Raw genomic sequence first — 18,987 nt, forward strand, 5'->3', positions numbered from 1 at the left:
ACAACTGTTTTGAAAATGTGGTATGTGATTTTTTTTTTTTTGTCTTTTTTAGAAAATTCCTATATTTTTTCCTTTATTTTATTTTGATTTTATTAAAATATCCCCCACCTTATTTCCTTCTTTCTCAATGGTTAAATTTAAGGTTCATATAACAGAAGTCATTATCATTGAAAAGTCATCAGAAAAGTCATCAGTTGTCTGCTGTTAGGGTCAGCACTCAGCCACAGAGCCTCGGTCTAACGCGTTTCATTAATAAAAGGTTATTAATGAGAGCAAAAAATCTTATGAATTCAGAATTTGAGAGTTTCTAGATACAAAATTGTGTAGTGCTCACCTGTGGGATCCATTCAATGTGATAATTTTGTGCATGCAATTTTTACTCATTAATAAAAAGTTATAAAAAAAAAAAAGGAATTTATATATCAATGATTTATTTATTTATTTATTTATTTTGTTTGTTTGCCATTCAGTTTCTCGAGCTCCAATCTGGTCGTTGTGAACAATAAATATCCAATGCCAAACTGTTTTTTTTTTTTTTTTTTTTTTTTGGGGTCAGATCAATGCCAACAAATTAATATTCAAATGCAAAGGACTTGCACACAACGGACTTGTATTGACCAAAAAAAAGAAAAAAAAAAAAAAAAAGAAAAATTGCAAAGTAGCTTGCACGCAACACTCTAATATTCTAAAGCTGCCATCAGTACAAGAAACCGAAACCGAAGAGAATGTATAATTAAGCAGCAAAACTAGTGGAAGACAATCAAGTAGTAGTAGTCATAAATTCCTCACGCTGCTTTTGGGTGAAAATTTCTCAACGAACTAATACTTAGGATTGACTTTCTTCTTAATAATGGTTTTGGATTCTCTGTTTGTTTTTCTTATATTTTTGTGTATTTTTATTTTTTTAACACAGAAAATATTCAATCACATATGTTTTGTTTGAATTTAATTATATTTTAAAAATTGTGCTAATAATATAGATACATATCATTTATTGGATTAACAATACACGGTTAGAATTAAAAAAAAAAAAAGTATAAACAAAAATAGAAAAAACCAAACAGAGGATCATTGTCTTAAATTATAATAAAACTTATATAGGTCCATATATATATATGGTTCTTGAAGCTTAGGTTCAAATATAAAAAAGCATCTCTAATGGTAATTTTTTTTTTCCCAAATAATAGACTTTTTCAAAATATTTTTTTTTTAAATTTTAAAATGTTTAACAGATTCTTCAAAAATAAAAAATCATATTAACATTGTCTATTTTTTATCTTGCCACATTAGTTTGACAGGGTGTATAGACAAGCTCATTGGAATTTTTTCTTTTTTTTTTTTAAATGGCTATCTATTTTTCTAACATGGTAAAAAATTTAGGAATAGTAAATTCATTGGAGATGCTATAATATATTAATTACATTCTTTGTCTTTGTTTTCCTCTTCGACTTCCTTTAGCATAGCTATTCTAACTAACCATTCTTCTAGAGATCTGCTACACAGGAAGTTACCAAGATTTAAAAGAGTTAAAGGATTGCCATGAGCAATTTCTACACACATCTTTGTACTCATCCAAAATATAGTTATCTGCAAACATTTTCACACATAAAAGTTGAAGACCTTCATCGATGGTTAATTTATCAACTCCATAAATGTACTTGTATCCGAATACGAATTTGTTCAATAAGTTTTTAATTTTTTTACTTGTGACAATTACTCTGCTAGCTGGACCTAGCAATAATATTGTTCTACTTTCTAATTTCCAACTAAATCTTGTATTTTTTTTTTTTGACAAATTTATATCGTCGAGAATGATAAGCACCTTTTTAAAATGCAGTCTTCTCCGGACCATTACTCCATACAACCTTGAATGTTGAAGGATTCTTTATAAAGATGCTTTTGTAAGTAAAGTATACCATCTTTTTTGCCTTCCTTTGTTATGTTGGCAATGAAAGCTTTAGCATCAAATCTGTGTTTGATCCTGTCAAAAACTTGATGAGCAATAGTTGTTTTGCTGATTCCTTTTGTACCAAATGTCCCTATTATGCGATCATGTTTTGATTCTATATCCAACAGTGAAGCCATTTTCTTCATACGAGAACCTATTCCAGCTAATAACTTGCTATCACCATGTGCATGAACAAACGTACATGGGCCCGGGGGAGGGGCCATCAGCCATGGCTTGTGAAGTCCCACATCGGTTGGAAAGAAGAACAAAACACGCCTTATAAGGTGGTGTGCATACATTTCCCTTGAGACGCGTTTTGACAAAATTTTGAGGGCTGATTTGTAAGAGGATTCCCCAGGCCCAAAGAGGACAATATCGCATACGGGTGGTCTGGGCTGTTACAGTTGATGTCAAAGCCAATATCCAGTTGGTATCAAAACCAGTATCCGATTGCTGTGCCAGCGAGGACGCTGGATCCCAAGGGGGAAGGATTGTGAAGTCTCATCGGTTGGTCCTTGGAAGGATTGTGAAGTCTCATCGGTTGGAAAGGGGGCTAGCACAGGGTTTCAAGGGGGCTGGATCCCAAGGGGGAAGGATTGTGAAGTCTCATCGGTTGGAAAGGGGGCTAGCACAGGGTCCCAAAGGGGGAGGATTGTGAAGTCTCATCGGTTGGAAAGGGGAACGAAACACGCTTTATAAAGTGGTGTGGATATCTTTCCCTTGCGATGCGTTTTGACAAAACCTTGAGGGCTGGGTTGTAAGAGGATTCCCCAGGTCCAAATAGAATAATATTGTATGTGAATGGTCTGGGCTGTTACATGGCCCCCCTCCCATTTTCAATTTTTTTTTTCTTTTTGATCTTTTAAATATATATATATACAAATGTGCAAAATTGTTTAGGAAAGAGATAATTGGCCCCCCAAATAAAATATCAAATTGATTTTAAAGTAAAACACTTAAAATATTTACTTATAACTATAATTCTAGTAACTCCTTATCAAATAAATAAAATGAATTTAATTCCCAATGATGATATATTTCATTAGTTTCTTATAGGCATGCCATTGATCAAATTTTAGTTTTGAATTTTAATATATTTTTCTGTTTGATATTTGATTTAATTTTTTTGATAGCTGGTACTAGTTAAATGCATTGTTTATAGTATTACTACACAATAATTAGTCAAAAAACTATAATTAACTTATAAAAATACTTTTTTTGCAACTATCATATTAACATTTTAGTAAATATTGGAATTGTTAAAGTAGGGCAAATTACTTTAAATAATATGTTCTATGTATTTTTTTCATTTACTTTTTATTTGGTATTTTTACTCCATACTTATATATTTTTCTTTTTGTATATCATAATAAAATATTATATATTTTATAATTATTCATATTAAATACCATATGTGAAAAACAAAATGTCTACATTATAGAAATATATATATATTTTTTCTTTTACATTATGGCCCTCTAAGCAAATCATCCTGGTTCCGTGTCTGACCAGGAGGCCGTGTTTGATTCAACTTTTCCCATATATTTTTAACCATTTCCTTAATAAACCAAAAAAAAGAAAAAAAAAAAAAAGGCCAATCCCACGTAGAGAGATGGGACAGTTGATATTAATGTTAGAGTTAATTTCATTTGTTGTCACTGTCGATGTTAATGTTAGAGTTAATTTCATTTGTTTTTGTAAAGTTTGATTTAAACATAATTTAATTTTTGTTGTTTTAAGAATATTATTTATTTTATTTTAAATTTTAAATAGTTTTTGTTTTTTCCTCTATTATTTCATTTATAATTTTCAAAATGGTTTTATCTATATTTTTGATAAAGATATCAATTATAATTTTTTAAAATTGAGGGATAAAATTAAAATTAATATAAATCTCAAAATATCTAAATAGAATATTCCCTTAATATTATTGTGATTGGAAATGGAAACATGTTGATCATGTTCAGCAAAGGCCTCCCAAACATCATTTGTCAGCTGCCCTCTTCCATCAATAAGGGCCCTTTATGGTACATAACCAGTAAATAAATAAATAAATAAAAAAGATCATCAATAGGATTTTCCTTTAATTTAACTAATGCTTTTGGCTGTTCATTCATTATTTTCTCTAACTAAGAATGATCCCAAAAAGTTTAAGAGCAAGAGGCTGCCCGTCAGCATATTCTACAACATTATCGTATAACACTTCAAACTCATTTAAATTACGGTTTTTCTCGAATGCTTCATGTCCTAAGAGTTGAACAGCTTCATCATGGTGGTTTATCAACTTGGTATATGTATTCCTCTCCATAGCTCCTCAACCAGTGCTTATTTCTAGTTGTAACAATGACTATACTCCCTGGATGTAACCAATCATGCTGTTTTTAAGAGAATACATATATTTTGTTGTGAACCACAAGTCATAAGTAGAAAACGAAAAACAAGAAATCAATTAGCCACAGTTTGCCTTTCAATTTTCATTATGATGGAATTCAATTAATTCTACCATTTGGATATTTCATTTTTACCTGTCAAAATCAATATATGAATTTCAATTATGCTCCATACATAAGAACAGATATATATACAGTAGTAAAATAAGACTTAAGAATTTTAACAGATCTTATTTAATCAGTTACATAAAATTAATCCTGCTTGATGCAAACATCTTGTTGAGCTAATGTCAGGAAAAAAAATAAAAATAAAAATGAACATCCTCAATGCAAGCGTCATTCTTCATTCATCCATTTAAATTAGAAGTAAAAATAAAAATAAAAAATGATGAATTTTGAATTTGAACATGTTTCTGAGTTCGTCTTTGGAATTTGGTTAATTATGATCAATAATGCCTTGAAACTATCTCGTTTATCTCTTTCTTCTCTTAACAACTCTGTTCTTCAAAGCACAGCAGAGAGAGAGGAAGAGAATAGAGGCAGAGGTGTTAAATTGAATTGAATTTATTTTGTTTGTTTATTCACATATACATGAGACGTGGAAGCCAGGGACAAGCTAATAAATACCACTCAGTCAACCTGAAATTTTAAGACTTTTCATTATGACCACCACAAACAATTTTTTATATGAACAACTAACTACTATTCTTGCATTTCGCTGAAACCTAATTTTTTGTTAGTTTGAGAAGCCATTGACTCTCAAATGGAATCGTAAAGATGCTTATCCCAATAAAATTCATGTATTAATTGGTTAAAAGACGACCTTTCAAAAGTTTCACCAGAAAAAAAAATAAAAATAAATAAAAAGTCCTTTGAAGGAATATATATTGTTAAATAGATGTAATTGATCATATTAATCATACAGTACAAATAATTGTTCTATGTTAGTGGATCTGCTAACTTTCTTCTTCATCTTCGACTCAATTGCTTGGATGAATTTAGACCTTATACTTTTAACTTGTTGCAATTTTAGACCTTTTAGAATTGCTCTTTACTCAGCAAAAGGAGAAAACGGAGCAAAAACAGAGTCTGGTTTTATACGATAATGCCTTTGATAAATAAGGTTGAAATTATACCATGAAAGAGACCCAGATTTCATCCTAATCATGATGATGATAAAATAATCAACATACTAAGGAGAGCTCTAGTTGTCAACCCAATCAACCGGAAATACACTTCTCACAATTAAGCAGCACCACTTTTGTCTAATTATTCAAAACACACCACAAAATGCAACGGAGAACAGAGTAGAGAGCCAGTGAGAGTGGAGCTCGAAAATAAATTGCTATATATTAGCTCTCCAACATTGAGTAGAAACAGTCCACAAAACAACAATCTTCTTGGGCAGAAAGGTTATCGCACAATTCTTTTACCTTTATCCTTCTGGTTTAGATTCTCTGGTCCTTCCACTCTATCTTGTTGAGGATCAGGAACAAAGCAGCTAGATTTGCTAGTTCCTGCCTGACCATCATGATATTGCTTCTTGTTTTCTTCATTATCAAACTTGATTTTCATGCAGTGGTTTATTGTCTGCTTAAACTCTTCCTCATCATGCCGAAATAGAAGACGAAGACCACACTTCTCAGCACGCCAGCCTCCTGTATCGCTTGCGAATGAAGCCTTAATGAGATTGAAGTAGCCCTCCAACTGCTCTGAGAACCAGAGACGTGGTATGTAGGACAGCCATATAAATTCTCCATTTTCTAACTTCTTGAATTCTTGATTGGATATTTCATGGTGATGCAGAGGACCCAAAGTTACTACTCTCTCTGTTTGCAAGAGACAAACAAGGTAGTGAGAAAAATCTGGATCATATTTATCAGGAAAGGTAGTTGGATTCTCGGGGTCCGAAAAATAGCACATAGTGCCAATCCTATCCAATTATCATCACCAAATAGATTTGAAAGTGGTTGGATTTCCAATGAAGGGCCACTAATGTGGTGGTTGAACCAGTCTACAATTTCAGTACGAGTGTAACATGAGCTATATATCAAGCCTCTATCTAAGTCCTGTAAAATACATATTATAAATTCTGATGAGTGACGAAGACATTGAGAACGAAAGAGAAACCAACTAAGCTAATAATTAATTAATTAATTTCTTACCGGTCCACTTTTCATTTGGAAAATGGGTTCTTTCTTAACTGCATGAGATGGAATTTCAGCTTCATCGGCCTCAAAGCCATCTATTTGCTTCATTTGGTGTATAGAATAACCTACGTGAAAGTGAAATACTCAATTATTGCTTTCAATCAACCAAAACCACAACACTTTCACAATTTAGCAGCACCAGTACTTTTGTCCAATATTTACCGCAAACACACCACAAAATGCAACAGAGTTAAATACCTTTCCTTCAGGTATGAATTATATATATAGATATATATATAGAGGAAAATATTCTACTGGGCAATGAAGCGCACGATATGCTGCGCAATACAGCATCCCTTAACATGTTAAGGGACATTGATTTTGATTATACATGTCCCACAAAATGTTGCAGGTTTGTCACCCTAGAGTTTGAGACTGTATAAATGCCTAAAAATCCAAATAAATAGAATATTAGCGAGATTATTCCAGCATACGTTAAAGTTAGACCATGATAGAGACAAGTCCTCATCAAATCATGATGGAAAAGAAATAAATAAATAAAACTAAACTATAATCAGAAGACTAACTAGGAGCTCTAGGAGTTGGCTAATCAACTTGACATGGTTATCAATTAATCTCTTTCTAGTTCATCCTTCACAGAGTAGCTCCTTGTTGTCTAATTGGGTTCCTTCATTCATTATTCTTCTATATATAAAAACTACAGTGAGAAGCAACAAATTAAGAATAGACTAGTGTAAAAAGAGTCCCCCCAAAACGATGATTCCTACCTACTGGTATAAGCAGAGAGATTAGTACTAATAATTAAGAATTTGCTTACCTATATTCATGCAGTGGCTTATTGTCTCCTTAAACTCTTTCTCATCACATTTGTATAGAACACGAACACCACACTTGTGAGCAAAAAAACCTTGTCTATCGCTTGTAAACGAAGCCTCGATGAAACTGCAGCGCTTCAGCTGATCTGAAAACCAGAGACGAGGTATGCAGGACAGCCATATGAACTGATTTCCAATGTGTATATTTTCCATGTCTTCAACGCTTATTTGAAAATGATGCGTAGAAAGAAGACCAAAGTGATAAACAAGGTTATGAGGCATTTGTGGATCAAAATCATCATCAACACAGGTACTTGGTTGCGGGCCATCTGATGAAAAGTACGCACAAACAGCCACTCCTAACCAATTACAATCGCTATATAGATCTGTCGGTATATCGGTTATCGCAGAATGGCCACTACTCTGATGATTGCTGAACCACTCTAGAATCTTGATAGGAGGGAAGCATGAGTTATATATCGTGTTTTGATCAAACTTCTGTAAAATACAAGTTAATAAATTCCAACATTAGTGAGACGGATTGAGAATATATATGGAAACAAAAAAAAAAAAAAATGCTGACCTAGCTAATATAATTTCTTACCATTCTAGCTAAAAAAGTGCTTTCAGCTGTCAGATTTTCAGGTACAGAACAAACATACCAGCAGCTATATTCAGTACTACTACTTCCTGGCTCAAGATCAACATGTGAGGGGTTTTCTTGATCACTTTCGTTGGCCAAAAATTGACGGATGAGGTCCAAATTGTCAAAGAACCTTGTCATGCATTCGGTTATTGATTGCCTGAGTTCTTCCACATCCTGTTCAAACAAGAGTTGGGGGCCAAGATTCTCTGTAACCAAGCCTGGACACTCGTTATAGATATCTATGACTATGTAGCTCTGCTCATGCAACTCTGCAAGCCACGAAGAACTTGGTATATAGGTTAGCCAAATGATCCACGTACACATGACCACTTGAATTTGTCTTTAGTTATTCGAAACATGGGGACGGGATTCAGACAACATCCTTCATTGGTATTCATATGACAGAGAAGTCTGAATGAGACTGGTGAATTGTCGTTGTCAAGGATGGCATTTGGATGCTCCACAACTGAAAAAGCAACACAAACAACAATTCCCCGCCAATCTTTATCAGTTTTCAGATTTGGAGGTAATCATATTCCCATTGTTCGCTCATTAACTTGCTAACCTCCAAACCACTCCAGAATTTCCTTTCGAGGGAAGCATAAATTGTACGGCGAGAAAGGATCAAAAGGCCTTAAAATAGAAATGATATGTCCTTTGAGGCTGAGAGTAATGAAGATGTGAATGCAGAAGTGGTGTTTAAGAAAAGCTTCAAGATTACATTTCCATCTTGTCAAATCATTTTCAAAGAGTGAAGTTTCCGCCATTACCTGTAAATGAATTAAACTAAGCTTTGAATCTCCTGAACTACTTTCTACAAACAGTTTGCAAGAAGATTCCATAAAGTTTTGTACGGAGTGGACAACAATTGGATCACATGGAATACTCATTTCATCATATGCAGTTGAAACCTCTTTGTCAACATGTTGAGTACTTAACACAAACATATTTGTTTGCAAGGATTCGTACTGCCTGCACCAAAAGTCCACGCAATATATAGGAAATTAATTAGATGATGAATTCATGCATGGATATTGATAGAAAAAAAAATATATATGTATATATTTAAGGAATTAAACCTTTGAGAGGGGTAACTAGAATGGATGGGTGTTTATTGTTTCCTTGTTTCAGGCTCGACAACCTGAAATCTATCAATGATACTTTCCACCAGCTTTTTATACAATTGGTAACATAATTGATCATTATCTGCACAGCCTAATTGGCACTCAGTTATGATTTCAATTACATTTCCCAGATCTTTCTCATATACTGCTTGGATTCCACACCTTTCAATCTCCACATTGGTTATGTTGGTCCTAAACAATGCACTCATTCTCCAACACTGATTCAATTGATATTCTTTGAAAAACACTCGTGGTGCATGAAACAAATAAACTTGATGTGAGTACGGCATAATGGGGATATCATGAATCGTTTTTATATGTGAAATACTACTTCCATGACAGTGTAAGTTGATGTGAAGCAAAGGCCGAGAAATTTCTGAAACCGAATAGTTTTTGAGCAAATCAGAGGGGGTCATTTTGAGTGTAGCATATAGACTAAATCCTATCCATGACTTGTCATCAACTATGTTTGCAGGAAGATGGCAAACTATGTTTCACCCCACACTTTGATGGAAGAACGAACCAGAGACAAATCCATTCATAGGAAAACTAAAATGGATGGACAAGTTACGTGTCTACCAGGATCCCTGTAAAGTGCATAAATTAGTGAGTTATTGAATTGGACAAGTAAAGGCAGAGAAAGAAACATAAATATCTAATGGAGTGATTGGTCACCACAAAGAATATTCTTGAAAGCAACGATTGTAAATCTCTTTTCAGCTAGCTGGTAGGAAGCCAAGTTCCCAAGACTTGCCTTCTGGGACTTGAACCGAATTTAAGTTTATGGACATTAGCGAATTTTTCCAATTCACTAGCTCTTTCTAGTATATGCATGTAATGTTTGATAGATGTCAAGTTCAGGTGTTCATTAGATGTATCAACTAAATCTTAAGTAAACTTTGCCACATCTTTGTCATATATTACATGTAGCCCAATCTTTAGCACCTCCAAATCGGGTCTATTTGTTGAAAATGAAGCTTTGATATGACTCGCTTTGTCCAACTGATCATCTGGAAACCTTGTCTTCAGTATAAAGTCCATAAGACTCGACCAGGAACCCGTTGAAACTTTCTATCTTACAGGGACTTTCAAAACAACCTTCATTAGTATAAAACTCAACAAAAGTATTGTACTGACTGTCATGAAATTTTTCTTGTTTCTTGATTAGGAAAACAAAAAACAGGGCAAATCCAATCCATGTTTGACTACTATCTATCTCAGGTAGTCTGATTCTTAAAGAAGACCCTTTATTCCAACGGCTACACCATTATGGAATTCTTGCATAAGGAAATCGGAGTTGCAAGTTTCCTCCATGATAAATTTGATTCTATTCAAATAAAAAAGAAGGTACAAAACAAATATACGAAAAATATTCAATACTATTCAGGGGATCATAGAGAGAAACATAATAAATGTACCTGAATGAATTTAGGAAAGAGTGTGGGGATATGTTCTTTGGGCATTGGAAAAGGTTGGTGTCTAAAACAACCTTCAGCCTTGACAGATTTACGAGAATCTATGAAACTGAATCCTTTATCAGAAGGCCATATTATCATTTGATCATTCAACATAGCACAATCACTTGCCTGTACTACTTTTACATTTCATGGAAGTTTTGTCAGTGATTGAAGGTTTCTACAGTTATCCACATTGAGATGCCTAAGCTTAGAAAGCTGAGAGATGCCATCTGGTAAGCTCATGAAATTGTTTCCACCCAATTCTAGATGCTCAAGTAAAGACAAACAACCAATATCTTCAGGGATTGCTCCATCTTCTAGATTACATCCAGTTAGATCTAAAAATGTCAAGGAGCTTAAACTAGAGAATGACATAGGTAATTGGAAACTGATATTGGATTCTGATGAACATTGAGATGAGGATCCGTCTGCCATGTTAGAGATAAACATTATCCATTGGTTACTCTTGGCTAAGGACTGCTAGTTATTGTTAGTTGTCATGCTTTATCCGATCATGTGATTTGTATTTTCTTATATTTATCAACAGCTATATTTTGTACTCACATGTGTATATAAAGTCAACTATTGTACCACACAGCAGAAATAATAATACAACACATTATTTTTCTTATCGGACTTGTTTTCTAACTTGGTATTAGAGCTTACAAATGTCCATTTTCATCCTACTTTTTCTCTCTATCAGAAACATTTTTTTTCTTTTCTTTTCTTTTCCATTCACAATGTCCATAGACAAATTAGGAACTCCTTCAATTGGAAAAGAACAACAAACCTCTATTCTTATATCTCAATCTGGGATGTCTTCCTCTCTTGCTTGGATGTTCACTCATCCATTGTCCACCAAATTAAACTCTGCCAATTTTTTGCAGTGGCGTCAGTTGGCATTGGCTGCCATCCAAGGCAATCGGGCTTTATCTTACATTACTAACTGTAATGTAATGCCTGTTGAATATGTAGATGATGATGCCAGACAAGCAAACCAAGTCAATGAAGCATTCATCCAATACCAGCAGATTGATCAGATCTTGATGTATTGGCTTCTAGAATCTATAAGTTCTGATGTACAAACACAAATGGTGGGCTGTAATACTTCCTATGAGGTTTGGCAAACCATTGAAAATTTTTTTTACTCCAAATCCAAAGCACGTATAATGCAATATAAGATGCAGCTACAAACTATCAAAAAGGGAGGTTTATTCATGGTTGACTATCTTGTTAAAATCAAGACAATTGTTGATGCTTTAGCTTCTGCTGGTCGTGTTATTTCAGAAGAAGATCAAATTCTTCACATCTTAGTTGGTTTGGGCTCTGAATATGATGCATTTGTGATCTCCATTACAACCCAAACTAAACCTCTACGCCTCCAAGAAATATGTGCAATGCTTTTAGCTCATGAATGTCGATTAGATCAAGCTGCCGCACTAGTTAATGACTACATGATAGTTCATCTTTCCCAGGACAAAGAATTCACTCCGAAGAAATACTTGTCAGGTAACAATGTTCCTTAATATTCCTGTAACAATTTCAACCCTCGAGGTTTTTTTTGAACGTGGCAGGGGACGTGGATCCAGAGGAGGAGGCCGAGGACAATTCAACCGTGTACTTTGTTAAATATGTGGAAAAGCAGGTCATATTGCTCCAAATTGTTACCAGCTGAAAACTTTCTCCAATCATCATCCTTCTCAGCATTTAAACTCAAATAACTCTCAAATGAATTCCATGGTTGCATTACCAGATAGCTTACTTGATCCGAACTGGTATCCAGATTCCAGAGCCACCAACCATTGCACATCTGATCCCACCATCTTTTCAGAAAAGCAAGATTTTAATGGACCAGAGAAAATATATATGGGAAATGGAGAAGGTTTGGATATAACTCATATTGGCAACTCTGTTCTTTCTTCCAAGTTCTCACATCAACAACTTCATCTGAGAAATATTTTACATGTTCCAAAAATCAAGAAAAATCTTATAAGTGTTTCTCAGTTTAGTCGTGATAATAATGCATTTTTTAGGTTTCATTCGACTGCCTGTTTTGTCAAGGATCGAGAAACAGGTGCAATACTTCTGGAAGGCAAACTTAGAGGAGGCCTATATTACTTTGCAGCCAATAAAGCTAGGCTGATCAACCATGGCACTACTAGAGAATCTTCAACTTCAGGAGCTCCTAGGATTAATAAACATTGTAACTTATCTAGTTACATCGATTATATTTTTCCTTGTGTTCTATTTGCTAATAAAGCATCCAAAATTTGCTCTATTTCATTATGGCATAAATGCTTAGGCCACCCTTCCTTGGAAATTATCAAGAATGTAATGAGAGAATGTAATTTTGGAACTCTTGGTAATACAATTCCATTCTTTTCGCTTATGGTTTAGGCAAAAGTAAAAAGCTTGCCTTCTCTAATTCTAATACATGTTATAATGCACTGTTACAACTCATTAGTATGGATTTGTGGGGTCCTTCTCCTTATCTATCTTTTAAAGGATTCAGATATTATATCAGTTTTGTGGATTAATTTTCTAGATTACAATTTGAGTTACCTATTAAAATGGTACAGAATGATGGTGGTGGTGAATTTAAACCAATAATGTCTTATCTGGCTTCTGTTGGTATTCAAGCTCGGCTGTCTTGTCCTCACACCCATGAACAAAATAGGGTAGTCGAACGAAAACATCGACACATAGTTGAGATGGGTATTTCTCTCCTAGCTGATGCATCTATGCTGTTCAAATACTAGGATGAAGCATTTGTATCGCTGTACAGCTTATCAACATGCTACCTTCCCCTACTTTGCACAACTCCACACCTTGGGAAAAGGTCTTCGGTATTAAGCCTAACAACAGTCTGCTACGTGTTTTTGGTTGCCGATGCTTTCTTAATCTATGACTTTACAACAGACATAAACTCATGCCTTGATCAATTGCATGTACATTTATTGGATATGATAACCGGTATAAAGGCTACAAATATCTTGCTCCCAATGGTCGTATTTACATTGAACAGCATGTCCTCTTTGATGAAACCAAGTTTCCTTTTGCTGACAGCAACCTGGACAGCCTCCCAACAACCTCAAGAGACGTGAACACGACTCCTTATGCCTCTATCCCACAGCTTCAATTGTTTCTTAATCCTATTCCATCCAAATCTCCTACACCATCTAGATTTCCAGAGATCTCTGTGGAGATACCTACCCAAGAAGATGTTTTGGATTCTACTTCTTTATCTCCTACATTACCGTCCTCATCCACTAGTAAGTCTGTATCTCCACAAAAGCAACTAGCAGTTAATGTTCATCCGATGCTCACACGAGCCAAAACTGGTCACTTAAAGCCTCGGATTTTGTTTCATGCCAATGACATATCTGAATTGAAAAATGTCAAGGAGGCCTTCAAATATTCACAGTGGATTGATGCAATGAATGATTAATTTAATGCCTTAATCTTCAATAAAACTTGGTCTCTAGTTCCTCCTCCATCTAATAGAAAAATTATTGGCTGCAAGTGGGTCTATAGAGTCAAGAAGAATTCCGATGGTAGCATTTAGAGATTTAAAGCACGTTTGGTGGCAAAAGGATTCCATCAAGTTCCTGGTTTGACTATCGTGAAACTTTCATTCCAGTTGTGAAACCAATCACCATCAGAGTTATACTTACTATTGCCTTGGCTCATAATTGGCTTATAAGGAAACTAGATTTCAACAATGCCTTTTTCAATGGTGACTTGCAATAGGAAGTCTTTATGGAACAACCTCTAGGTTATGTTGATTCCTCTCGTCCAAACTTTATGTGCAAACTTCATAAGGCTATCTATGGTCTCAAACAAGCTCCTCGAGCTCGGTTTGAAAAATTAGGAGCTGCTCTATATTCTCTTGGTTTTCATCACTCTAAGTCTGATCATTACTTGTTCATTCGTCACACTTCTTCATTAACTACATATCTTCTAGCATACGTTGATGATCTTATTGTATTTGGGAGCAACACTAATGAGTTAAATTTTTTGATCAAGCAGCTACATACTCGATTTGCTTTAAAGGATTTAGGTTCTCTAAATTTCTTTTTAGGCATTGAAGCAACACCTACATCAAATGGATTATTCCACTCACATCATAAGTAGATTCAGGATCTTCTGGCTCGAGCACATATGTCCAATGCTAAACCATTGCCTACTCCGATGGTGAGTGGTCTTCAACTTTCTTCCAATAATGGTGACCTCTTTTCAGATCCTCACTTATACAGAAGCATTGTTGGCGGTCTTCAATATGTTACCATCACTCATCTTGAAATAGCATTCTCAGTTAATCGTGTTTGTCAATATATGCATGCTCCAACGGATATACATTGGAAAGCTGTTAAACGCATCTTGCATTATCTTCAAGGGACTACACAATTTGGACATCATCTCACCAAATCTAATTCTTTACATCTCGTTGGTTTTACTGATGATGATTGGGCTTCAAGTCCTGATGACAGAAAATCCACAAATGGGTACTGTATGTTTCTTGGACCAAACCTCATTGCTTGGCATGCCAAGAAACAAAACACCATTTCTCGTTCCTCTTGTGAAGCTGAATATCGCAGTCTTGCTAGTGCTACAACTAAACTTCTTTGGCTTAAGGCCTTACTCCACGAATTGTGAGTTCCACTGGCTACAACTCCTATCATCTTGTGTGATAATGAAAGTGCCATTGCCTTAAGCTACAACCCTGTGTTATATGCTCGTACAAAACATATTGATGTGGATGTTTACCTTGTTCGTGAGAAAGTAACCACTAAACATCTTACTGTCAGGCACGTTCCTTCCTTTGCTCAAATACCTGATATTTTCACTAAGCCCTTGTTGGCTTCCAGGTTTCAGCTTCTTCATTCCAAGCTCACAGTCATGGCCTTGCCTGTTCGCTTGCGGAGGGATGTTAGAGATAAACATTATCCGTCGGTTACTCTTGGCTAAGGACTGCTAGTTATTGTTGGTTGTCATGCTTTATCCAATCATGTGATTTGTATTTTCTTATATTTATCAACAGTTATATCTTGTACTCACATGTGTATATAAAGTCAACTATTGTACCACACAGCAGAATGATAATACAACACATTATTTTTCTTATTTGACTTGCTTTTTTGACTTGCCACACCCGTATATCGGAAGAAACATAGTTTTCTAAGGTTCTTCAGAAGTACAATGGAGGAAGGTGCTTTCCTTACAGCAGTTCTACATGCATGAAGTTCCTCCAATTTTTCCAAGCTCCTTATGTTTTCTGCCAGTTTGTTGATCATTGAGCAACCTCCAATGGTAAGTCCTTTCAAAGATGTCAAGCTACAAATGAAATCTGGAAGACTCAAAAGGTTCTTGCATTCTCTAAGATCCAACAACTTAAGGTTGGTTAAGCACTCTACTGATGTTGACAGTTGCTTTATTGCAGTCCCTTCTAAGAAAAGTTGTATCAAACAATTCATATCTCCCACAATATCTAGAAATCTGTCAAGTTTTTTACATCCCGAAAGAATAAAAATCTCAAGAAAGTTGTAGTAGATGATTTGGGGAAGACTGTCAAGAGATTCACAATCTTTCAAGTTCAACAACTTGAGTCCTTTGAGCTCTTTGATTGTCGGATGAACCACTGATAATCTTTTACAACCTTCAAGATTCAGCCTCTCAAGATTAGGAGCTCTACTGAAGTCAAAGGTTTCCACCAAGTACTCGCAATTGCCAAGATCCAGTACTATTAACTTGTCCAACGAAAGCTATATATAAAACAAAAAATAAATAAAGTAAATAAAAATGGAAGTTGAAAAAGGCATTTATCTAATCAAACTTATATGAGAAAATAAAAATGGAAGTTGAAAAAGGCATTTATCTAATCAAACTTATATGAGAAACATAAAACGTAGATAATCTTACTGTAGTTTCATGATCCCATAGGCGTTCAATACGGCTGTTGCACATGTTGAGTTCAACAAGATTTTTAGGTTGAAAACTTGATGGCATATAGATTAGGGGTTATTAATGCCATTCCAAAACACGTAACTCATTAGAAAGGTATTCACTTTCAGAAAAGTTAAGCACATTATGAATCTTCAATAGTTGTACCTTTCCCATTTCTAACATCTTTTTCTCCTCACTCATGTGTAGTTCTTCATATTTAGGCAAACTAAGGAATATGCCTTCAACAGCTTGTGTTCCCTATAATAACATTAATGGAAGAGGTTGTTAGCCCCAAAACAGATCGTATAAATACAAACATAGAAAAAGCCTATATTATTCACATGTACTGATATAATGATAGACATGGTGAGGAACAAGAGCTAAAGGTTACATGAATATTTATACAGAGACAGCATTCTAGCTGGTTTGTACATTTCAGTTAGATATATAGTCTACCTTATAGTTTTCAACTATATTGCGTGCATCCTTATGATTCTAGAGCCTGCTGCGTCTGCCCAACATGTCTATGGACTCTTGACGAACAATCTCGTGACCAAATTCTTGTGGCATATCATGCATCCACAGCTTGTCACTTGCAATAGTTATAAAACATTTTTCTAATTAAAAGCACTCTTAAACCAATCGTAGGATAAAACCTACAACTATCTAATATCTTTTTCGCATGATATAGATCCTCTCCTTTGAAGAAACATGCTATGTCCAAAAATATTTTTTTCTCCCACTTATTTAATCCATTATAACTTACTTGAAGGGCACGATGAAATAGTTCATCGTCAGGATGTTTCTTCAGTTCAACCAATATGTTTGACCATTCATCCACAGTTGCCCCTTTTAAGTGGGGACTCAAAACTTCCAGAGTTAAAGGATGACCATTAGCATATTCCACAACTTGGATGCAAAATCTCTATACTTGTCTGAAACAGTTCCGTTTTTGTCAAAGGCTCTCTGATGCAAGAGTTGAAGAGCTTCATTGTCATTTAGCTTACCAACCTCATATATGTAGTCATGTCCATAATTATTCATCACCAAATGGTTATCTCCAATTGTCACAATGATTCTACTCCCTCAAGCAAGCCAGTCATAGTGACTTTTCTAACTTCCAACCAAATCTTCTATTTGCTTCGGTTTATCAACATCATCCAGAATGATAAGCACCTTTTTGGAACGTAACCTTTGGCTTACTATATTGGTTACCGTATGATCATCATGTATGCCTTCATCATCATTGAATAAGATTTTCTGAAGATGCGTTTGTAAGTGAACCATCATATTCTTCTCTCACATTGCCAATGAAAGCGCTAGCTTCAAATTTATCATACATGCTTTGATAAAATCCATGGGCTACAGTTGTTTTACCAACACCTATCATGCCCCATACCCCTATCGTACAAACATCATCCGACGAGCATTTGTCCAATAGCGACTGAATTTTCTTTATATGCACTACACGAAAATAGCGATTTAGCGACAGTAATATGGCGACCTAATACAAAAATATGCGATAACACGTCGCTGAATAATAATAATAGCGACGAACCTCACCTGTAGTCGCTACATACAACACAATTGAGATGTAGCGACACCCATATTACGACCTAATAAAGAATGCAAGATAACATGTTGCTCAATAATAATATTAGCGACATACCTCACATAACGTTCCTATATTCCAAAAAATTGCAATCTAGCGACAAACAATTAGTTACAGTACGAAACAAAAACTCAGTTAGTGTCGCTACAAACAATACTAAGCGACGTTGCTTTTCAGCGTCGTTCAATATGACTCAAAACTTATTAGGTAGTTTAGTTGATATTGGTTATTTGAGTGTGTTTCAATATTTGTTTAGTTGATATTACAATTTGAAATCCAAATAAATTACTCGTTTCTCTTCATTTTGTGTTTTTGTTTATAAAAAAAGGAAAAATGTATCCGGCGACCCACGTTAATTACATGAGTTGCCCACTGAGATAGGGAAAAGGGAAAAAAATATGATGATTTTTATATGAAATTCGCATTTCAATCAACCTCCAAATTTATTTAGTGTTTGCAATATCATTGGACATTTAGGGGAAAAAAAATTATCATGTACATAAAAAATAAAAAAAAATTGATATGGGGCGACGTGGATTTAGTCGTCTGCGTCGCCCCATATGAAGTTTTTTATATCAAATTTACATTTCAATTAACTTACAAATTTATTTAGTGCTTGCAATATTATTGGACATTTAGGGAAAAAACATGATCATGTATCTAAACAAAAAAAAAAAAAAAAAATTGATATGGGGCGACGTGGGTTTGGTCCTCTACGTTGCCCCATATGAAGGTTTTTTTTATGAAATTCACATTTCAATTAACTTGTAAACTTATTTGTGTTTTCAATATTAATTGACATTTAGGGAAAAAAAAATGATCATGAATATAAATAAATAAATAATTTGTGTCATTAATAATTATTTTTAAGAAATTTTTTC

General features: G+C 34.6%; 1 protein-coding gene across 1 annotated transcript; it reads right to left on the minus strand.

The window, feature by feature from the left end:
- Positions 1-15,623: 15,623 nt before the first annotated feature.
- On the minus strand, positions 15,624-17,486 carry LOC132800176 (disease resistance protein RUN1-like). The gene is made up of 4 exons (XM_060813205.1): positions 17,426-17,486; positions 17,261-17,343; positions 16,660-16,752; positions 15,624-16,313 (listed from the first exon to the last, which is right to left on the minus strand). Exons 1-4 carry the CDS (start codon positions 17,484-17,486, stop codon positions 15,624-15,626), a joined length of 927 nt encoding a protein of 308 aa, XP_060669188.1.
- Positions 17,487-18,987: the final 1,501 nt, after the last annotated feature.

Source organism: Ziziphus jujuba, chromosome 12 (genome assembly GCF_031755915.1).
Source record: "Ziziphus jujuba cultivar Dongzao chromosome 12, ASM3175591v1".
NCBI classification, from domain to species: Eukaryota; Viridiplantae; Streptophyta; class Magnoliopsida; order Rosales; family Rhamnaceae; genus Ziziphus; species Ziziphus jujuba.

Coding starts and splice junctions, on each gene's coding strand:
- LOC132800176 (XM_060813205.1), bottom strand. CDS start 17,486: ATGAAGCTCTTCAACTCTTGCATCAGAGAGCCTTTGACAAAAACGGAA. Junction 17,344..17,425: donor AACGGAACTGTTTCAGACAA/GTATAGAGATTT, acceptor CCCACTTAAAAG/GGGCAACTGTGGATGAATGG. Junction 16,753..17,260: donor TATTTCATCGTGCCCTTCAA/GTAAGTTATAAT, acceptor ATGTTATTATAG/GGAACACAAGCTGTTGAAGG.